The sequence below is a fragment of the Procambarus clarkii genome, chromosome 23 (assembly GCF_040958095.1).
Source record: "Procambarus clarkii isolate CNS0578487 chromosome 23, FALCON_Pclarkii_2.0, whole genome shotgun sequence".
Lineage (NCBI taxonomy): Eukaryota > Metazoa > Arthropoda > Malacostraca > Decapoda > Cambaridae > Procambarus > Procambarus clarkii.
In genome coordinates this window covers 37623903-37648448 of record NC_091172.1, presented here as the reverse complement: position 1 = coordinate 37648448, position 24546 = coordinate 37623903, and the positions used below count along the sequence as shown (strand labels likewise).

Here is a 24546-nt window from a genome sequence, read left to right as displayed (position 1 = left end):
GGATGAAAGTCCAGATAACACTCGTTTTTCTTCTCCAATTTATTTTTATTTTTGTTATATATACTATGGTAGTACCCGAGGATGCCTGGATCTCTATGTTTGTCTCCCCTTTCTATCTCTAGATCTATCTCCGTCTCTACCTAATCTCTATCTCTTAAGATCTTTACCTATCTTTATCTCTACCTATCTGTACTTACCTTTATCACTACCTACCTGTAATTATCATTATTTCTACCAACCTGTAATTATCTTTATCTCTATTTCTATCAATATCTAGCTATCTCTCCCTCGAGCTATCTCATCGACCTACCTACCTGCTTCCCCTCAAAAGATCCACTGAAGAAATATATCAGATTCAGAGGCTTTGCTTTTCTTTCTCTAATCTTCCTATTTCCATGTTTTTTTTCAGTAACAACTTCACATTAGTCACACGCAATATTTCACACTTGTCTCCTCGCAAGTCTCAATACCTATGACCAAGGGGGTGTTTAGAAATGCTAATATTTCTTAACGAATTTAATTTAAGCCTGAGGAGGCCTGGTCGGGGTCCGGGCCGCAGGGACACTGAACCCCGAAATCATAATAAGGCAAGGTTCCCCGACCAGCCTATGTCTGTCCCTTACCCCCCTGCAAAGTCTGGAGATAAATTTTGAAAGGCAAGCAAGAGAAACAGACAGACATTCTTTTTTATAGGATAGTATTGGAAAGGGGTTCCCAGCATTGTCCAGGTCTCTCTCTCTCTCTCTCTCTCTCTCTCTCTCTCTCTCTCTCTCTCTCTCTCTCTCTCTCTCTCTCTCTCTCTCTCTCTCTCTCTCTCTCTCTCTCCCTCCCTCCCTCTCCCTCTGTTACGGCCCTACTGGGACGCAACCGGGTTCTTTTCTGATGGTATTAGTTTTTTGGGGTATCCGGCCCCAAGTTAGTAGAGGCTTTCAAGGGGTGAGCTCCGTAACGCAAGTAAAATCAACGGAGGAGGTACATTAAATACACAAGTATACTAATTTATATATATATATATATATATATATTCCTTTCCCACGACCATATGTAAATTAAAGTCACAAAAGGAAATTATTACTACACAGTATATACATCTTCGTTTTCCTCTGAAGGCACTGATCACTTGGCGACACTCACTCTGGGTAGCCTTTCCCACCAAAAGAATTTGGTTTGGGTTTCTAAAAACAATAAAGGAAACAAACCAAATTAATCAGTTGTTCAGATGCGTGACAATGCATCAGCTACAACGTTATCACTCCTTTGATGTGCTCAATCTGGAGGGGATATAGTTGCAGATATAGACTCCATCTGGTGAGTCGAAGATTCTTCTGTTTAAACTGGGCGAGAAACTTTAGAGGGTTGTGGTCAGTTCGTACTAGGATAGGATGACTATTACTAGTTAGATACACTTCAAAGTGTTGGACTGAACTGATTAAAGCAAACGTCTCTTTCTCTATGACGCAATAGTTGAGCTGACTGGGGGTAAACTTCTTAGAATGGTAGGCTACAGGATGTTCCACCCCTTTTTCATCCTTCTGAGATAATATGGACCCCAGGCCATAGTCGGAAGCGTCGATTGTTAGGATAAATCTATCCTCAAAACTCGGGGACCTGAGGATTGGAGAAGAGATTAGAATCGCCTTGAGGCTCTCAAAGGCTTCCTGGCAATGTTCATCCCATGACAGCTTCACACCCTTCCTCAAACGATTTGTCAGGAAGGGGGGACTATGGATGAAAAGTTACGGACAATCTTATGGTAGAAACCAGCCATACCAAGGAAACGCAAGATGTCCTTCCTGGTGGCTGGTGTAGGGTACTGGACTATTGCCTCTATCTTGCTGGCCTTTGGCGCAATCCATCCTCCTCCTACCTTATGACCTAAAAAGATGACAGAGGTTTTGGCAAACTCAGATTTGTGCAGGTTGACTACCAACCCTGACTGGAGCATGGCCTCGAAGAAGTTCTCTATGTGACGTAGATGGTCCTGCCAATTAACATCATATATTAATACATCATCGATGTAGACCAAGGTGTTTTCTACGTCACGCAGCACAATACCCATCAGCTTCTGGAAGGTGGATGCTGCGTTTTTCATCCCAAACGGCATCACCTGACATCTCTCAAACAGGCCGTCGGGAGTCACGAACGCAGAGATGGGTTTGGCCCTCTCCGTGAGGGGAACTTGCCAATAGCCCTTAAATAGGTCAAATTTCGTCAGGTAGCTAGCTTTGCCTATGGCATCGAGACATTCCTCTACTCTGGGGAGAAGATAGGTATCAGCTACTGTGACCTTATTCACCTGGCGATAATCAATACAGAAACGGTATATCTTACCAGGTTTGGGCACTAGTAGTATCGGGGATGACCATGGGCTTGTGCTTGGGGCTATCAGATGGTGTTTCAACATGTACTCCACCTCATCTTCCACCACCTTTTTCTTTAGGGGATTGAGTCGGTAGGGGTGTTGCTTTATAGGCTGGATTCCTTCCTCCAGTACAACGTCATGCTGTAGGACAGATGTTAGTCCTGGAACATCTCTGAAGATTGTCTTGTATCTCCGGATCATTTTCAGCATTGATGGTTGATCTCCTCCGTTCACATGCGTCAATTTTGCCTGCAAATTACACAGAATATCGGAATTAGTACATTCTCATCCTCCTCAATGTCATCTTTAGTTGTCACCATGGTTATTGGGAGTGTATCTTGGCCCTCATATTTTTTAATCATGTTAACATGAACTAAAGTTTCCTTCTTTTTGCGGTCTGGAGTGTTAAGAAGGTAATTGTGACTAGTAACCTTTCTTAACACCTGGTAAGGACCTACAAATTTAGCACTCAAACTTCTGGTCACTGTAGGAGTACATACGAAAACTAGATCCCCTACCAGGAAATCCCTTTGTTTGGTCCTCTTATCGTACCTGCTCTTGGTGGTCTTCTGAGTGTTCTCTAAGGTTTTCTTTGCCATCTCTCAAGCAGAGAACAACCTGCCTTTATTTGTAGATAGCCAGTCCACAACGTCTACGTCGGTCTCCTCGTCCAGCCAATGGTCTCGTGCCACTTCTAAGGGACTTCTCACAAAGTGACCATAAATAATTTCGAATGGGGAGATTCCTAGTGATTCATTAGGCACTGATCTTACCACAAATAGGAGGTAGGGTAGGTCTTCAACCCACTTACTCTGTCGGTCATAGCAAAACTTCCTAAGCATGCCCTGCAGCGTCTGGTGGAAATGCTCCAAAGCTCCTTGCGACTCGGGGTGGTAGGCGCTGGAGGTTGTCTGCTGGATTCCCAAGTCGGCGATCTGTTGGCGAAACAAACGGGACATAAAGTTCGATCCCTGATCCGTCTGAATGGTCTTAGGGAGACCATATCGCGAGACGAACCAGAGTAGATGTTTCACCAAGACCTTAGCTGTGATGGTCTTAAGAGGGATCGCTTCTGGGTACCTACTAACCCGATCTAATATAGTGAGCAAATACTGCACCCCTGAGGTAGAAGGGGTGCGGGCCAACTATATCCAGAATGAGGGGCTCGAAAGGCTCACCCATGGATGGGATAGGGCATAAAGGAGCTTTAGGTACAGGCTGGTTTGCTTTCCCTGCCATCTGGCAGGCGTGGCAGGTTTTGTAGAAGCGACGTACGTCCTTCTTCATGTGCGGCCAGTAGAAACACTTAGCTAGTTGATGAAAGGTTTTCGAAACCCCACCATGTCCAGCAAATCTATTGGCATGAGCCGTTTCTAACAGCTTAAATTGGAACACGGCTGGGACGACTATCCGCTTACCAACCTCAGTTGACTGGGGGTATTTCGGTGGACACCTGCGACATAGTACTTCATTCGACCAGATGTACAGATCACCTCCTTTCGTAGGAGACTCTATGGTATTAGCCAACTTTTGTACTTGAGGGTCCTTCCTCTGCACTTCTAGCAGACTGGCTCGAGTCCAGCATTCAGGAACTGGCATCGGGACTGGCGGGTCAGGTGAATGGCTACTCGTAACCTGTGGGATAGGAGGAGAGTCAAACAAAGCATTTAAATCTGATGGTACCTGGAATTGAGCCTGAGACCTTGTTTGCACTACCGCAATTGGACTTGTCTCTTCACACACTGGATCTTCCATGACCAGGGTATGGTTAGGTAACAAACCTAGGGCTAAGTCATTGGCCAAAATAACGTCAATTCCTTCTATGGGAAGACTGTCCACCACAGCTAACTTACACTCGCCTTTGAAGTGTTGGGACTCTAAATGCACCTTTATCAAAAGGGCAACGTATACAATGTGGAAGGAAAACCACCTAGGATTACCTTCTGTGTCCCATTCGCTGATACACCTTCAGGTAATGACTTTTCCAAAATCAGAGACTGGGCAGCTCCACTGTCTCTGAGTACTACCGCGGGCTTACCAAAGTGGTCACTTGATACATACCCTTGTGGAGTATATGAGGCGAACAACTCTTTCCTCTTCTCTAGGGTGGCCATCGGTGGTACTATACTACATACCAGCATAACTTCCCTACGTGGATTGTTACCCGCTCTGCTACGACACCTAGCAGCGATGTGCCCTTTCTTTCCACAGGTCCAACACATTATGTCCTTAATTTGGACTAAACCTCCTAGGACTATCTGAAGTTGACTTGGCGGCACTACGAGGTCTTATCCTCAGGTTTATGTTTGGCCGAATATCTTGAGTAGGTCTTTGGGACATACCTAACAGAAGGCCTATGCGTCAAGACGTATTCTTCAGCCATAGCGGCTGCTGCACTTAAGGTCTCCATCTGTTGTTCCTCTAAGTATGTCTTCAGATCCCCTAATAGGCAGTCTTTGAAATCCTCTAACAGTATGAGCTGCTCGAGGTCTTCTTTCGTCTTCACCTTCCGAGAAGCACATCACTCCTGAAAAAGCCGTTCCTTGATGGTCGCAAACTCGGTGAACGTGTGCTCCGAGGTCTTCTTCAGGTTCCTGAACTTCTGCCTATAAGCCTCAGGCACCAACTGGTAAGCCATGAGCACTACCTTTTTCACCTTGTTGTAATCACTGGAGTCATCAAGGGACAACGTGGAGTAGGCAATTTGGGCCTTCCCAGTTAAGACGGACTGTATCATGATGGCCCAATTCTCCTTTGGCCAAGCCAAAGAGGCAGCAACCTTCTCGAAGGCAGCGAAGAACTTCGAAACTTCCTTTTCGGTGAATTTTGGGACCATCTTTATATTTCTTACCGGATCGAAACTACTTGTTTCCGTTGTTTTCCTCTGACCACCTAATCGTAGCACTTCTAACTCGTGTTGCCTTTCCTTCCCTTTCTCGTTCTTCTCTCTCTCTCTTTCTCTTCTTTCTTCTCTTTCTCGCTCTTCTTTCCTTTCTTGTAATTCCAAACGTTTCATTTCCATTCCCTTTTCTTTTATTTCTCGTTCTTTCTCTATTTCCTTTCCTTTCATTGCCATTTCCTTTTCTTTAATTTCCCGTTCTATTTCTAACTTCTTCCACTCTATCTCACTATTTATTTCTAAGGCACGCATTCTGACAGTTAGAAAACTTATATTCAGTTCACCTGCATCACTTTCACCGTCACTACCTTTATCTTCCTTTTCAGTGGCAACTACCACTTCACTTTCCTTTGTACTCTGTGCCTCCCTTTCCTGCTTCTCCCCGGCCTTCAAATGTTTGTGAACCTTTCACAAGATCTCAACACGGGAATCACTTTCACATATTTTGATCTCCAGATAGGCACTCACTAGCACAAGTTCTTGCTTTCCCAGATATTTCAATCTGGCAAGACAGTCCTCGTTGTTCAGAAAGTCCTGAACATCGTCCAGATCCTCAATAGTCACTTTCTCCGCCATTGTCACTTAAGTGGTGCATGAACACTTAACACACCGCTTCACTTGAGCACTTAACACACCGAGCACTGTACTTCGCCAATATTGCACTTAATCACACTGAGCACCGCACTCGCCAATACTGCACGTGATCACGCTACACTGAACAGGACGTATAACGTCCTAATAATTACAAACAGGGGAATTATTCACAGGGGATTGCACTACGTCACCACCCCTGTCAAACATACTTGACAAGGGGTCGGATCCCGCTGGGGATGCCAATAATGTTACGGCCCTACTGGGACGCAACCGGGTTCTTTTCTGATGGTATTAGTTTTTTGGGTATCCGGCCCCAAGTTAGTAGAGGCTTTCAAGGGGTGAGCTCCGTAATGCAAGTAAAATCAACGGGGGAGGTACATTAAATACACAAGTATACTAATTTATATATATATTCCTTTCCCACCTCCGTATGTAAATTAAAATCACAAAAGGGAATTATTACTACACAGTATATACATCTTCGTCTTCCTCTGAAGACACTGATCACTTGGCGACGCTCACTCTGCGTAGCCTTTCCTGGTTTCCTCTTCTGTGGCCCAGAACCCACGATGAATCTACCCTGGCCACAGGCCAGCCAAATTACAATCCCACTGGGTGCCTCGTCGTGATGGCCTACAACCACAGTCCAGCCTGTAGCTGGCAGGTACTAGTCAGCCTCGCTGTTAGGCCACTCCACGACTAATACTAGGGTTGCGAGCCCTAGCCCTAAGCCTCGTGTGACTCGCTGGTCACTCTCCTCGGTTGGCACCACAGTGGGTTGTCTCTTCCACCAACCAGCCCCGGATACGGCGAATCCCGTTAATGCCACTCCTCAGGCAGGCAATCACACACTCAGCAGAGGTCGTCCGGGGGTGGCTTACAGCTTCTACAAAGCAGACTAGTGAAGAGACCTTGGCTACCTTGGGTAGACTGATTCAACGTACCTCACAGCCGTCCTAGGATGACTCTGAAAGCAGACACGTCATCAGTACTGGGGACACTACATGGGATCACTAGGAAACATCACTTACTAGCTTAGACACAAACGTCCATCTCTTCGTTCCATAGATGGCGTTCACTGTCTAAGCACCACCTCACCAGAGGTCAGCAGCGGCTACGTCACGAGCCGATTAGGACAGGAATCCAGCACTTATTGCCGGCATCTCCCGGCATCTCTAGATGGCGTTGTCCATGTTGTGGGATTTTTGGGAGGGGACTCACACATGGTGTGGACATCACGGCTTCATGCTTGGGCGAGGAATTTTGGTTCGTAACACCCTCTCCCTCTCTCTTTCTCCCTTGTAACATGGGGGGGGGGGGTTCTGAATGATCTTTACCCCCTTTTCTCTCCCTCTACCCGTATCTTACTTTTGTTCTCTACCAAGAGACCCCAAAACTTTCACTTGAGCCGACCCCACGCCACGTGGTTTCAAGACGATTTACCGGCTTGAGATTCTACAACCCGTATGATGTGGACTAGGCTTCTAGCAAAACCCAAGGGTCGCCATTCCGCCGCCACCACCAGACCAGTTACACTGGGCAATGATCGAGGTCTGGATCGATCATGCTAACCAATCAACCTTGGGGCTTGATCCCCACTAGGAACATATGACTTTGGATCTTAAGTGTGGAATTAATTAAAAATCAACGGTAATGATGAATTTCGATTTGGTGTTAGAATCGGCGCCCAATTCAACTCGGCCTCGTGGGGACCACGTGACAAGGACCAATTCACATAAATATAACACACACATGGAAATTAATAAAAAGACAAATTACTAGCTAATTAATTTATTCAGAATTAAGCAAAATCTAAATAATTGGAGCACTCCCAGTCAGGCAACGAATTGACTATCCCTATACTACAAAACTCTGAGCAAACTTTTACCTTCTATAGACGACCAGCGGTGGACTGCTGGTCTGGAGGCCGAAGATGGAAGGCCACCTGCCCGAGTTGTTTCTCAAAACACACTGTCCTACCCATGCTCGTCTGGTCCTACCCAGACGAGAGCATTGATTGTATCCTTCTGCATAGTCTAAGTTTTACCAAGTTACTAGCAAGGCTTAAGTTTAACAATTAACCTCTGTTTGCACTGAATGATCCAGATTGGTTGAATTATTTTAACTGAAGTTAAATTACCCAAGCATTTTAAGGAAGAGCTATTTCCAATTACAAAATTGCTCTTTGACCTTTGAGAAATAGAGGACATGGAACCTTGTGACCTATGACCGCCAGGTCACTCCGCAATAAAGAGTAGTGCTGGCTCGTGACGTCACTGATGGTGACTTAACTCAATAATTAGAATACTCTTGATATTATAAACAGTAATACTATACAATACAATTTGAATGCAAAATGAATGAAGGCTAATTTCTCTAAATAAGTGAATACTATAGGATGATTCATTATACGAAACTATGAACAAAGGCGTCAATTATTTTCATTGCGAATTACGTTAATGTGACAACATTTCAAGAAATATCTCTCTCTTTAAAGTTAAATAATACAATCCTATCGCCGGTGTCCGGACACATGAATAATAATAATAATAATAATAATAATAATAATAATAATAATAATAATATTTTATTTAGGTAAGGTACATACATACAATAAATTTTTACAAAGATTGGTTGACTTATAGGTAGAGCTAGTACATACAATGCCTAAAGCCACTATTACGCAAAGCGTTTCGGGCATGATAAACTTAAATGACAAGCTTAATACTAATTGAGCATAATGAGTAGATGAAAACAAGAAATGAAAACATAGATGAAAAAGCAGCACAAATACAAATATGTCGACAAACAGCGCTCTTTAAAGAAAAACAGACATTGGTTGACAATAGAAGGGTAAGGTAGGTTACAGGGAATTTATTAGGTATAGCTTCGTTTTTAACTTAAACTGGTTGAGAGAGGTACAGTCTTTAACATGGTCGGGAAGGTCATTCCACATTCTGGGCCCCTTGATTTGTAGAGCATTTCTAGTTTGATTAAGTCGTACTCTAGGAATATCAAAACTGTATTTATTTCTGGTGTGGTGCTCATGGGTTCTGTTACAACCTTCTATGAAGCTTTTGAGATCAGGATTGGCATTATAGTTTAGCGTTTTATATATGTATAATACACATGAGAGAATGTGCAGAGACTTAATGTCTAACATATTCAGAGATTTGAGTACGGGTACCGAGTGATGTCTGGGGCCAGAGTTGGATATTGTCCTAATAGCAGCTTTGTGTTGAGTAATTAGCTATGAAATGAAAGCTACTTAGGTATCAGTGGCCAGCCAGGTGGAGATCACAGGCTGTACAATACTGATACATTATGTAATTATTAACGGGTTGGACAAGTATATGAGTGGGATTGGGTGGTTATAGAATAGGAGCTGCCTCGTATGGGCCAATAGGCCTTCTGCAGTTACCTTTGTTCTTATGTTCTTATGTTCTTATGAATTCCCTGGGGGATGCGCGTTGCTGGGGTCAGGTCTCTACACGAGACTTCTGGAACCTTCTGGAACCTTCTTACAACAAACCTAGCTTGTTACACCCTCCCTCTCTCTATCTCTCTTTCTCTCTCTCTCTCTCTCTCTCTCTCTCTCTCTCTCTCTCTCTCTCTCTCTCTCTCTCTCTCCCTCTCCCTCTCTCTCTCTCCCTCTCCCTCTCTGTCTCTCCCTCTCCCTCTCTCTCTCTCTCTCTCTCTCTCTCTCTCTCTCTCTCTCTCTCTCTCTCTCTCTCTCTCTCTCTCTCTCTCTCTCTCACTCCACTCCAAAAAAGTGGAGTGCCTCAAGGCTGTCCTGGGATCTCTGTTGTTTATAATTTATATAAATGATTTAGATTCAGGTTTGAGTAGCAACAATTGCAAATTTGCCGATGATACAAAAATCAATGGGGAAATTAATTCGGAAGAAGACTCACTACCACTTCAAGTTGATCTAAATAGGATTTTGAAATGGTCAAAGGATTGGCAGATGCAGTTTAATGCTGATAAATGTAAAGTTCTGAGGCTAGGTAATGATGATAGAGTTACAAGATACGAGCTAGATGGTGTTGAGATTGCAAATTCGGATTGCGAAAGGGATCTGGCAGTTATGATTAGTAAGAATTTAAAACAAATGAATCAATGCATGAATGTTCGTAATAAGGCAAATATGACACTGGGATTTATTAATCGAAGCGTTAGTAACAAGACACCTGGTGTGGTTCTTATGCTATATCTTGCTCTGGTTAGGCCCCATTTAGATTATGCAGTTCAGTTTTGGTCGCCGTATTATAGAATGGATATAAATTCACTTGAACATGTCCAGCGTAGGATGTCTAAGTTAATTACCCAAATTAGAAATCTTTCATATGAAGAAAGATTAACAAAGCTTAAGTTGCATTCACTGGAAAGGCGAAGAGTTAGGGGTGACATGATAGAGGTTTGCAAGTGGATGAATGGACATAACAAAGGGGATATTAATAGGGTACTAAAAGTATCAACACAAAACAATGGGTATAAATTGGATAAGTTTAGATTTAGGAAAGACTTGGGTAAATACTGGTTCAGTAACCCTGTGGTTCGGTAACAGGGTTGTGGATTTGTGGAACCAATTGCTGCGTAACGTGGTGGAGGTGGGGTCCCTAGATTGTTTCAAGCGCGGGTTGGACATGTATATGAGTGGGATTGGGTGGTTATAAATAGGAACTGCCTCGTATGGGCCAATAGGCCTTCTGCAGTTGCCTTTGTTCTTATGTTTTTATGTTCTTAGCCATGTCCTAATCCAACTTAATATAGCACCCCCCAATACCATGAGCCTCTATCATTTTAATCGGTATTTCATGTGGTACTGTATCAAAAGCTTTGCTAAAGTCAAGGTACACAACATCACAATCCATACCACTATCAACTGCCTCAACTATGCTAGAATAAAAAGTTAACTATTGGGTTCATTACCTTCCAGCAATTTGTATGGCTACTGCAGTGTCTCTGGATATCTTTTTGCCAGGCTTGAAAGATGAGTAACCAGTAGCTTGTTCGTACCATATCGCAGTGGATCTTCCTTCCGCTACTTTACCTCTGTGGCGACTTTTGATAGTTGAGAATATTTTCTTCTAGATTTGCTGCATAATCTGTGAGAAACTTGGAGGTATTTGAACTGTACAACAGATAGAGCAGTGGCAGTTTTTGCTAGTGAGTCTGCCTTTTCATTACCATCAATGCCAATGTGACTTGGTATCCAATTTAAGGTGATTGACAGCCCTAGATTATGGGCTTAGAGAGAGAGAGAGAGAGAGAGAGAGAGAGAGAGAGAGAGAGAGAGAGAGAGAGAGAGAGAGAGAGAGAGAGAGAGAGAGAGAGAGAGAGAGAGAGAGAGAGAGAGAGAGAGAGAGAGAGAGACAGACAGAGAGACAGAGAGAGAAAGAGAGAGAGAGAGAGAGAGAGAGAGAGAGAGAGAGAGAGAGAGAGAGAGAGAGAGAGAGAGAGAGAGAGAGAGAGAGAGAGAGAGAGAGAGAGAGAGAGAGAGACAGACAGAGAGAGAGACAGAGAGAGAGACAGAGAGAGAGAGAGAGAGAGAGAGAGAGAGAGAGAGAGAGAGAGAGAGAGAGAGAGAGAGAGAGAGAGAGAGAGAGAGAGAGAGAGAGAGAGAGAGAGAGAGAGAGAGAGAGAGAGAGAGAGAGAGAGAGAGAGAGAGAGAGAGAGAGAGAGAGAGAGAGAGAGACAGAGAGAGAGACAGAGAGAGACAGAGACAGAGAGAGAGAGAGAGACAGAGACAGAGAGAGAGAGAGAGAGAGAGAGAGAGAGAGAGAGAGAGACAGAGAGAGAGAGACAGAGAGAGAGAGACAGAGAGAGAGAGAGAGAGAGAGAGAGAGAGAGAGAGATTGAGACAGAGAGAGAGAGAGAGAGAGAGAGAGAGAGAGAGAGAGAGAGAGAGAGAGAGAGAGAGAGAGAGAGAGAGAGAGAGAGAGAGATAGAGAGAGGGAGGGAGTGTCGGAAAATCCGACACCATTTAATAATATCATACAGGCAGATAATATTGCTGTGTTGTATAAACAAGTTAACCCATAGAAAATGTAACTTGTAGTGGAATTTCCGTCTATAGAAAATGGGATATCATTACCACATACTATTATAAATTCACCACCTATTATGGTGGGAATTATTCTTAAATACATTAGTCTTTGGACTTTACCATCATAAAAACATCTCATATAAATTAACTTAATTATCAGAATTAAAATAGAGTAAATGTGACCCTTCTATCACTTACTGTCATCTGGACAATGTAGGCCAGTAGCGTCAGTGAGGATTGACTGGTCAGCCATTATTATTGTTTAAGACCACAGAGTCGTGGAGCGAATCACGGCTCCTATAAATTCTCTTGGACGAAGTGTTATGGAAGATCAGAGTAGTGATCTGCCATCATCAACACGCTGTCATCAATCTCAAGGGAAGTGTCTTTCCGAAACCGCGGTTTATCTAATCATTTTTGGCCATTAATGTCAGTAGATAGGGCGTACCGGTTAGAACACGAATGATCGACTCAAACAAGGTAATTAAGCCTAGGTCTTTATGGTTCCATGTACAGTGTTTTCTCTGATATAGCTGTCATATATTAGGATTCTGGCTTCATAGCTAGCGCCCTTTTGACAGGTCAAGACGAGGAAGCATGCTTTGTGTACCAGTTACTGGGTGATGGAAGCTACCTCAAAGAGGATAATTTGGTGTCTACATCCTGGTTATACCTGGTGGACTAAGGCCTGCTGTACAATAAGATAAGGAACCTCTTCAATGTAAACTAATGTGTAGTTAATACTGTAGTTTGATTGGCTGCATATATAAATTCAATATAAACCCCCCCTAATGTGTAGAGGATCGATTTGTGAGATTATTGCAGAAATACAGTCCACTTAACATCATACAAATTGCTATCGAAGTATACAAATTAACGTAAATATAAATTCTATATAAATTCATATAAATTAAATAAATATAAATCTCACAGGTCGGTTCCCAAATTATTTGGTCCTTCGAACCGGATGACAGATTATTGGCCCTATGAATCCACATTATTGGTCATCTGCGAGTCGGATGACAGATTATTTGGTCATCTTAGTACCGGATGAACCAGTTAACCAGTGGATTCATTAAATATACTAGTGCAGTGTGATTTATACAAAGCCAGTCAAAGACGGCGGCGTTGCCTCGTGCGAGCTCAGGAGTCCCCCTCAGTTCAGATCAGCCTCATCAGCGGTTTCATGCACACCCACAGATTTGATGGCGTGTTATTCTGTGAAATGACAGCGCTAATATTGAAGCCAGCCAAATTAGTGGCTGTGTCTTCACGAGATTGTTCACGGGTTTCGTGGTGTTAAATTTCGCGAGAGATTATCCACGAATTTTGTGGACTTTATTTCGCGAGGTCACTAATAATATTTAATACTTCTTGATAATATTAGAAGTTTCATAGAGGCAATTAAGAGGCTATTATCAATAATTGTGCATATTATTTCTCCAAAATAGAGAATTATTTAATATATATTGCACTAGTGTTCACAACATAATATTTACTAATTGCCAACCCACAACAGGGTAGGATATTACCATTGACTAGTTGAACTATTTATTGTTCATCCTAGTCCCATTACCATAGTCTAGTTGTACTATATTAAACAACCCAGCACCATTAATGAATGGTGCAGACCCTATTTTGGGTGTAAATTTTATCAACTCGAGTTGAGTTGTGTATATATAATAATTTACTTATGATCATTACACCTTTGAGTGATTAATTAGTGTCTATACCATCCTAGGGTGAAATAGAAGAGCTAACCTAAAGGTACTTCCAATGACACTGGTTTATCACTCAAATCATTAGTGTGTATGATTGTATATATAATGTGTATTAATTTTAAGTGCTAACCTCTAGTAGAGGTAGGATTACAGCCTAGTGAGTGCAGAAATTTTACCCTAGTCTAACATCAGTGCTTGTTCAGTATTATGAGCGACCCAAGTACAAGTCCCACAAGGCTTCACCAACTAGCCAGTATGGATAATGCAGGGAGAATGAAAAGAACCCTTGCAGGTCTTAAAGGCCACTTAACAAGACAGATCAAGAAATGTGAAGATTTGTCACAACAATCTCAAGTTGATTATGCTGACCTGGAAAGCTATTATCAAGCAGCTGCAGGTAAATTTGAGCAAATCAAATGCCAAATAGCAACATATGTGGCTGAACTTGCCAACACCAATTTATCAGAAACAGAAATAGACGACATTATGGTTGATCTTGCGAATTATGAAGATCACACTCAGGCCACATTACAGCCTTACGTCAAATTAATTGCCCAGAACAAGGCAACAACAACAACAGTTGCATCTAATACGAGTCAAGCAGAAGCTCGAATCCCTCCAATTAATTTACCCACTTTCTCAGGAAAAGATGAGGAAGATTGGGACGAATTTTGGAACAAATTCGTTGACCTTGTGGACTCAAAACAATCTTTACCAAAGAGTAGTAAATTCTCTTATTTGCAAGGCCAATTATCAGGTGAGGCTAAAACAGTAGTATCCCATCTGAGATTAACTAATGACGGCTATGATCTGGCAGTAAAACTCCTCAAGGACAATTATGCTGATCCAGAAGTAAGAACATCACATTTAGTTCATGAGCTGTTGCATTTACCCCATTTACCTTCAGCTGAATCACTCCAAGTCTTCAAGCTGGAGGTAGAATCATTGATCAATGCCCTCAGCCTGACAGCAGATACAAACGGGGCTGAGTCGGTCTTGAAAATAATTGTCCAGGAGAAAATACCTAGGGACATATTGAGACAAATGAGTGCTCATTACAATAAAAGTATCTTATCCATGAATGAAATATCTGAGGGTTTAAAGTCAGTAGTTCATCAATTACGAACACATGACAAATTAAAACCACCAAGTAAACCCTCAGAAACCAATAATAGTAAACCACAGAGTACCAAAGGTACTCCAAATCAATCTAGACAATATAATTCAACACCAAAGTGGAACAGTAGCAGTATGGGCGTATATGCAGTGGGACCCTCCAAGCCTATAGTTACTGTGTCACCCAAGAACGTAAACCAAAGGGTACTGGAAGCTATGGAACATGTTTGTTCTGCAATGAGAAACATTCAATGTACCACTGCCCTAATTTTCCTGATAGTGACGCCCGTGTTGAGCGACTTAAAGATTTGCAACATTGCACGAGGTGCCTCAGGAAACATAACATCAACGACTGTGATACCCAATTACACACCTGTAATAGGTGTAACAAAGGTCAGCACCATGCAGCATTGTGCAGAGACACCAAAACAACGTCTCCAAACCCCAAGGTGGAAGATAGCATTCCCACCACAGTACAGTACTGCAAGGTGCAACAAACAAAGAGTGTCCAATCGGCAAAGTCTAAAGGTAATACGACTTTGCCTACTGCCCAAATTACCATCCTGAATAAGAGGGCCAAGGTCCATACCCGTGGGTTGTTTGACCAAGGGTCCCAGAGAACATATGTCACTAAAAAGTTGGCAGATGAACTACAATTAAGGCCTGTAGCCCAGATGTCATTCAATATCTCAGGGTTTGTAACAGATGCAGGACCTCAAGTCTACCAGGTGGTACAACCATCAGTACGTTTAGGCAGGTACGTCTGTCAAGTACAAGCCATTGTGGTGGACAAAATACCAGTAGACCTACAAGTTCAAGGTCTGAGAGCAACAGCCAAATTCCTGAGAAATAGAGGAATAAAATTGGCAGATAATATTTAGTCTGATCACCTCACCGACTTCGGTCTCCTTGTTGGGACAGACTACTACCATCGATTCATTGGTAGCCCTACTAAATATCAGGGCATAACCATGTTAAACTCTGCAGGAGGTAAATTACTCTCAGGCCCAGTATCAAGCCTGGGGAGACCTATGGCTGCAGATAAACAATACCAATAGAAATCTAAATTTGTCAGCTGATTATATTTCTCCAGTAGCATTATACTAAGGAGATTACAGCTGACTATAGTAACAGAGGTTGATGTTAGTATCATCATTTAAAGCTGAAGATGAGTTCATGAGGCCTCAGTGGCAAATCAGTGAACAGTAGCCTAAACAGCTACAAATCACTGCGACCAATGTCACTGAACCTATTGCAGTCTCAGAACCATACTTTACTTTCATGATGAGCTATTCAATCTTCTGAATCAATTAACTAAATTAAACCCCAATAAATCTGATGACTGATTTGATACATTTATTATTTAATCAAGATGTATTCCATGGTCCTCAGTGTTTATATATCAGTGACCAGTTACCTAAACAAACTTCAAGTTATATCTAATGTCACTGATCTCACTGCAGTCCCTAAATCATACTTGACTGTAGTACTTGATCACATTCAGTCTTCTGGGTTAAATAATATGTAATTAGGCTTGAATTTTTCCGTTCAAGAGTTAACAGGGAAATGAAATCGCATTAGAATTCTAACCCCTGCAACTCTAGTATGGGAAATCCGTCCTGTACGAACAGACGCACAAATGTGTGATTACTAACTACTAACATCAAATTAATCTAATAATTCGAAGGAGGAGTATCGGTGTTCGTCTGTTCTAAATAGGACTTAGACCCGTGAGCAGCCCCCAGGGAATTATGTCGGAAAATCCGACACCATTTAATAATATCATACAGGCAGATAATATTGCTGTGTTGTATAAACAAGTTAACCCATAGAAAATGTAACTTGTAGTGGAATTTCCGTCTATAGAAAATGGGATATCATTACCATATACTATTATAAATTCACCACCTATTATGGTGGGAATTATTCTTAAATACATTAGTCTTTGGACTTTACCATCATAAAAACATCTCATATAAATTAACTTAATTATCAGAATTAAAATAGAGTAAATGTGACCCTTCTATCACTTACTGTCATCTGGACAATGTAGGCCAGTAGCGTCAGTGAGGATTGACTGGTCAGCCATTATTATTGTTTAAGACCACAGAGTCGTGGAGCGAATCACGGCTCCTATAAATTCTCTTGGACGAAGTGTTATGGAAGATCAGAGTAGTGATCTGCCATCATCAACACGCTGTCATCAATCTCAAGGGAAGTGTCTTTCCGAAACCGCGGTTTATCTAATCATTTTTGGCCATTAATGTCAGTAGATAGGGCGTACCGGTTAGAACACGAATGATCGACTCAAACAAGGTAATTAAGCCTAGGTCTTTATGGTTCCATGTACAGAGTTTTCTCTGATATAGCTGTCATATATTAGGATTCTGGCTTCATAGCTAGCGCCTTTTTGACAGGTCAAGACGAGGAAGCATGCTTTGTGTACCAGTTACTGGGTGATGGAAGCTACCTCAAAGAGGATAATTTGGTGTCTACATCCTGGTTATACCTGGTGGACTAAGGCCTGCTGTACAATAAGATAAGGAACCTCTTCAATGTAAACTAATGTGTAGTTAATACTGTAGTTTGATTGGCTGCATATATAAATTCAATATAAACCCCCCCCCCTAATGTGTAGAGGATCGATTTGTGAGATTATTGCAGAAATACAGTCCACTTAACATCATACAAATTGCTATCGAAGTATGCAAATTAACGTAAATATAAATTCTATATAAATTCATATAAATTAAATAAATATAAATCTCACAGGTCGGTTCCCACAGAGAGAGAGAGAGAGAGAGAGAGAGAGAGAGAGAGAGAGAGAGAGAGAGAGAGAGAGAGAAAGAGAGACAGACAGACAGACAGACAGACAGGACAGAGAGAGAGAGAGAGAGAGAGAGAGAGAGAGAGAGAGAGAGAGAGAGAGAGAGAGAGAGAGAGAGAGAGAGAGAGAGAGAGAGAGAGAGAGAGAGAGAAAGAGAGAGACGGTTGCAAATTGGTTGACTGAGTTCAGTAACATCATAAAGGGGAATTAGGAGGTCATCTCATAATAAGAAGAGTGTAGGGAAGTGACGGCGGCTCGAGAGGGTGAGTATTCATGAGCAAGGGGGCCAGACTGGAGCCGCACCCCCACATAAAGGTGACGATAAACTCTTCCCCGAGTGTACGGCGATTACAGGGTGTTACAGACCCGAATCCAGCGTCCGAGCACGGAGCAGTGACAACCGCGCCATCTGTGGGTCAGCTCCCGAAACCCCCTCCAAGTGGACGACGACACCTGGTGAGGACGAGGTGTACTGGCCACGAGGGCTAGTTTTCAGTCCTGATTAGTTCATAACACAGCCGCTGCTGACCTCTGGTGAGGTGGTGCCCAGACAACAACGCCATCTATGGAGTGGATACGTCGGGCGTTTGTGTCTGAGCCTGTAAGTGAGGTGCTTTTGTGTGTCCCTGTTACTGATGACGTGTCTGATTACAGAGTCGACCTGGGACTGCTGTAATGGAAGTTGGATCAGTCTACCCAAGGCAGCCGTCTCGTCACCAAGTGTTTGCTGCAGCAACTGTGAGTCGCCCCCCGGATGAACACTGTGGTGTTACCCTGCCTGTGAAGTGGCAGTTGAAGGATTGTCGTACCCGGGACTGACTGGTGGAGATGCTTAACCACTGGGGTGTTGTGGAAAGGAGAGTGATCTGTGGTATCACACGAGGCTCCTGACTAGGGCGCGACCCTAGTATCGCTCGTGGAGTGGCCTAACCAGCGTCGCTGATTCGGAACCTGCCAGCTATCTGCTGGACTTGTGGTTGACGGCCTCCACGACGGTGCCCCCAGTGGAACTGTGTTTTGGCTGGCCTGTGGCCGGGGTAGACTCATTCTCGAAGGATTCGTCGTGAGGCCACGAGAGCACCAAGAACTTGGCACCGTGAACGTCCAGGGTCTTTGGAGGAAAACTACATCGTGTATTATAGTGTTTATATCCCCCCCCCCCCCGTGTAATCGTTTATATCTTATTTATTGGTGACGGTGATAATTATATTATATTAAGTTTTGACTTTATTTCCCTTCCCCTTTAATTTACTTGCGTTACGGATCACATCCCTTGAAAGCCACTACTGGCTTGGGGCCGGATACCCTTCCTCTAACAACATCAGAGTAAGAACCCAGTTGCGACCCGAGAGGGCCGTAACACAGGGTGATCTCCCTACTTATTATATTTACTCCAGGATTGGGGAGAGATTGACGTAGCAGCAGTGTGGTTGCCGTGGTCGAACTTATTTTATCAGAGAGTGGTTGGGGTCTCTGTTCGCCAGTAAGTAAAGTATTGGTTAAGTTCAGTATTCAGTTTATAAAACCACTAACCCCCTGATCGTGTGCTGTCATTGGGAGCTATTGTTACAATGACTGGTGGGTGAGTTGTCACTGGGAGCTTTACCATGACTGGTTTAATTGTTGTCAACGGTAGCTACTGTTGCAATGACTTGGTTGTGTGTTGTCCTCTCGAGCTACTTTTACAATGACTGGTGGGTGTGTACTTACTGACAGATACTTTTACAATTACTGGTGGGTTTGTAGTCACTCAGATCTATTGCTACAATGACTTGTGGGCGTACTCCCTTAGAAATACTGTGACAATGACTGGTGGGTGTGCAGTCACAGGGAGCTACTACTACAATGATTAGTGGGTGTGTAGTCACTCAGAGCTACTGTTACAATGACTGGTGGGTGTGAAGTGACTGATAACAAATGTTACAATGCCTGGATAGTGTGTAGTCACTCAGAGATACTGTATAATGACTGTTGGGTGCAGCCACTCAGAGCTACTGTTGCAATGGTTGGTGGGAGTGTAGTCATTCAAAGCTACTGTTACAATGAATAGGGCTTGTAATCACTCAGAGCAACTATTACTATGACTGGAAGTTGTAGTTACTGAGCGATTGATTCAATGACTTGTGGGTGTGCAGTCACTGAGAGCAACTGTTACAATGACTGGTTGAATTGTAGCCAATGGTAGCTGCTGTCACAACGACTGGTGGGTGTGTAGTCACTCAAGGCGACTGTAACAGTTACTAATGGGTGTGTAGACTCTGAGTGCGACTTTTATAATGACTATTTGCGGTGCAGTCATTTAGAGCTACTGTTACATTGACTGGTGGGTGTTTAGCCACTGGGAGCTACTGTTACAATGACTGGTGGATGTGGGTGTCACTGGGAGCTGCTGTTACAATGACTGGTGGATGTGGGTGTCACTGGGAGCTGCTGTTACAATGACTGGTGGGTGTGGGTGTCACTGGGAGCTGCTGTTACAATGACTGGTGGATGTGGGTGTCACTGGGAGCTGCTGTTACAATGACTGGTGGATGTGGGTGTCACTGGGAGTTGCTGTTACAATGACTGGTGGATGTGGGTGTCACTGGGAGCTACTGTTACAATGACTGGTGGATGTGGGTGTCACTGGGAGCTGCTGTTACAATGACTGGTGGATGTGGGTGTCACTGGGAGCTGCTGTTACAATGACTGGTGGATGTGGGTGTCACTGGGAGCTGCTGTTACAATGACAGTCGAGACATAAGAATGGAAGGGTGTTCACCCTAGACCATTATCAAGAGGGTATTAGTGAACAAGAGCGATGTTTGAGGTAGCTATAGTTTATAACATTAGTTATGTGATCATATCTGTCTCATGAAAGTAGCTACAAGCTCTGGTCAAGCTGAGGAAAAAACTTGTGACATTTGCATCTTTACAAATAACTTGTTTTCTTGGAGACTGAAGTAGAGTCATCGTGGAAACTGAGAACTTAGCAACGATATACAGAATCACATAGGCTATGTTATTTCCTTCGCAACGTTCAATAATGAGTGAGGGAGCATGATGTGGTATAGTGGTCATAACACTTGCCTCACAAGAGAGAGGGTGAGGCTTCAGCTCCAGGCCAGGGTGGGACGACTGGGCCTCTTTCTTCAACTGTTGACCTCTGTACACATAGTAGTGATGGGAACGCCAATATAAAGCGATTGGAAGGTAGAGTTTTGGGTAACAAATCCAATGGACTGTTGTATAACTTTTATTATGAGTTATAATTATGCATTATACAATGTTGTCTCTTTGGGCCAAGTGTAGTGCCAGATTTGTTTTGAATATGTTATTGAAGTCCCATTCAGTTCACTTTAAGTGCATGTGTCTTGTCATTACACATGGTAATGTTTTCTTTTGGATTGAAATGTTTCTTATCCTAAATGTATAAAAACATATGATCAGTCGTATAATATAACAGTATTCTTTAATATGACACATGTAAAAGATCTATAACTTTACAATGAACAATAACACACTGTACCTACAGTCTCTCTTAATTGCATGTGAATTAATTAGGTTTAATATTTTCAGGTGAAACAGGAGACTGGAAGAACCACCTCTCACCTGAGATGGATCAACAGATGAACCTATGGATTGAGAATAATTCTACAGATATTACCTTTAGGTGAATTTATTCCATACACTGAAAAACAAACTAAATAAATTACTGTTTACAACAAAAAATTAAAATTTTTACTATTGTGACAACGACAAAATCTGTTAATAGGTCAACATAATGAAGTGCAGAATATCAGGTCAATATAATGTGGTGTACAATTAACCCTTGGCGTGCGCAGTTATCCTAACCCCGGTCGTATATGTTTATTACCTAATACTTTCTTCTTTACCTATGAGTTAAGGATATAAAAATATTAACTATTTTATTGGATATACTCCTTAGTTTTACTTGTGTTTTTTGTAGGATTAGGAGATATATAAAATAAATGTAGGTAAATAAAGAAAACAATTGTTTACCCTCAAACTAAATATTTTGAAGATATATTTTTGAGCACGATAGTTTATGTGCTCAAAAATTCTTCTTATTATTGATTCTTATGTACCATAACAAAGATTATTATTAATAAATAGTATCCAGATACATGCAAAAGATTGGTACTTACAGGGCTCATAAGAAAAACTAAGTTTTCTTAAAAATCTGTATTGATAAACGTCATGTGACGAAACAAGATTCATACATACATACAAGATTTAGGGGCCTCGTAGCTTGGTGGATAGTGCGCAGGATTCGTAATTCTGTGGCGCGGGTTCGATTCCCGCACGAGGCAGAAACAAATGGGCAAAGTTTCTTTCACCCTGAATGCCCCTGTTACCTAGCAGTAAATAGGTACCTGGGAGTTAGTCAGCTGTCACGGGCTGCTTCCTGGGGTGGGTGTGTGTGTGTGTGTGTGGTGTTGAAAAAAAAAAAGTAGTTAGTAAACAGTTGATTGACAGTTGAGAGGCGGGCCGAAAGAGCAAAGCTCAACCCCCGTAAAAACACAACTAGTAAACACATGTGAACCAAAATGTGTCATGTGGCGTAAGCAGCACATCCCATGTGTGAACCAAAATGTGTCACGTGACGTCACATAATTCACGACGTATGAAACAAAATATGTCATATGATGTAAGCCGTCATCTATGAGTTGATGGAGACATTTTCAGAGAATAATTTCACTAAATTAAAGACATATGAAGCATAAAGAATATTTGTGAAATAATGCAATGAGCTAACTGAATGGTGTCCCCGGCCACTCTTTGCTTGACCTCTACCAAATGAACCTCTCACACAGTATCTTGAAAAAAAAAAATGGACACAAAGTCTCATAGGACCAATTCCAAAATCTAACTCAACAATTCAGACCCACTTCACTCACATTCTGCATATGTAAAGTGTTGGAAAGAATTGTTCTCAATCGTGTATAGTTTCAGGTCAGAGATAAATTAGCTTCTACTCTACATATATGGGTTCATGCCCAAGTGTAGTGCACAAACACGTCTTGCTGAATATTGTGTATGCTCTCAGGATAGGATACAAGTAGCTTTTGTTGACCTAAAGTCAGCTTTCGATGTAGCTAACGGTAAAATATTATTAGATAAAATTTATGAATTTGGAATAAAAGCTTTCCTTTGAGTTGGATAAAGAGCTACCTATCCAAGAGGCATGCAAGAGTCCAATTTAAAGGAGTTAAGAATACAAGAAGGTCTGCACGTGAACCAGGCACCTCAAGGTGGCACATAAGCTCTGTACTATTTAACATACTTATGCACAAACTTATTCATGATTTGCCTGTACAATCTAGGGGAAACTGTTATATGTTACGCTGATGATGTTTGTATTATGGCCCTCAGTAACACTGAATTACAAGCATTACTTGATGCATTTTCACAATAGACAATAAGACAATAGTAGAATATGGCCTCATTATCTCTGTTGATAAAAACCAGGTTTCTTGTTTCCCCATTATAATTATACAAATGATGGAGCCGGTGTAGACGTGTGAGTCTTATATATATCTAGGAATAGAGGTCAGTTATTCAGATCTCATCAGCAACTTTCACAAAAAACTTATTGAGCGACTTAAACCTCTAAAAACTCTTGTGGGCGAAGGGATTTTCATTAACAACAAATATGCTCATAGCTTTTATATTGCCTTTATATGACCTGTTTATGATTATTATGCCTTGCATGTTGCTAATTTTTCTACAAACCAATGAAAATGGCGAAGATGTAGTACAAAATGAGGCTGTACACATCATCTTGAGTTGTCCTAGAATTGTCAGAATTATAATCATGAGAAAGGAACTAAGACTATATTCTATTTATGAGAGAATAGTTTTATTTTATATTATTTTTTGTACCACAATTAAAAACAAAAATGTTCCCCCATCTTTATTCAAATTAAATTGAGATTTATTCTAATCTTCTTTGACTGTTTACTGAATCCTCCACTAAAAGCTCCTCACAGTGAGTTGGCTCAGTTGTTGTACTAATAATCTTATGACAATGAATGTGTCTCTAAGTCCTGATAAAATTGTTAAAGATATTCTTCCTTGATAAGATGTGCAGGTCTCTATGCATTATACACCAAACAGCCTAAAGTCAACCTATAAGAATAAAACTTTGAGATGCTTAACACTACAAGCTATTGGCAGTCATCTTCAAAATCTTAAACCAATGAAACCGAATGAATGAATGAATTCTATGCCTTTTCTGATAGTTCTGTGCAAATGAGTTGAGATAGAGTAGGTTGTGCATGTGCTGTATATAATATGAATGAAATGATTATGTCTGGAATGCAAAGGATGAACGACTATACATCACAAATTGAGACATTGGGTATTTGTCTTGCCACTGAGTAACTTGAACTTCATGGTGGTGCAGTGGTATTGTGTGACTAAAAGTGCTTTGCAGTCTTTAAATCTCAACCCGTCACAATTAACGTCTGAGGTAGCTTGTAATTTTAAAAGAAATGTGATTTTTGCCAATGATAATAAGTTCTGTTGAAAATTTAAGTGGATCCCATCCCATGTTGGGGGAGGAGAGCGACTGACCAATGAGGCTTGCAGGAAATAATTTACGGATTATGACTTTGGACCATCTAATGCAGTTATTAAAAAAATACAAATTAAAGAGTGTTACGGCCTTATTTGGCCTATAACTTGGGCTCTTTTCGTCTCTCTTTCTATAGGGCCGTAGCGCCTCTTTTTAACTCACAGATCCAACCCGAGGTCTGGGTAAAGTTATCACGAACCTAGCAGTAATAGACAACCTAACGGGGAGAGGGTTAAACAACACTAGACAAAATCTATCATTAAAAATATTTTTCAATATTATGTACAAGTAACTCTTTAAAAGAAATGTACACCCAGATACTTGTACAGCCTGTACAGGCAGAGAAATGCTTGTACAGCCTTCCACCAAGGAGCATAAAATATGGTCAGGTGCGGTCA

At 41.9% G+C, this 24546-nt stretch overlaps 1 protein-coding gene across 1 annotated transcript in view; it reads left to right on the top strand.

Moving 5' to 3' along the window:
* LOC138367714 (sulfotransferase 1E1-like) overlaps positions 1-22021 on the top strand; it is a 30780-nt gene extending 8759 nt beyond the window's left edge. Inside the window, exon 3 of the mRNA XM_069329674.1 lies at positions 21127-22021. Coding sequence (XP_069185775.1) covers positions 21127-21224 — 98 coding nt within the window. The 3' untranslated portion in view covers positions 21225-22021. The remainder of the gene's footprint in view (positions 1-21126) is intronic.
* Positions 22022-24546: the final 2525 nt, after the last annotated feature.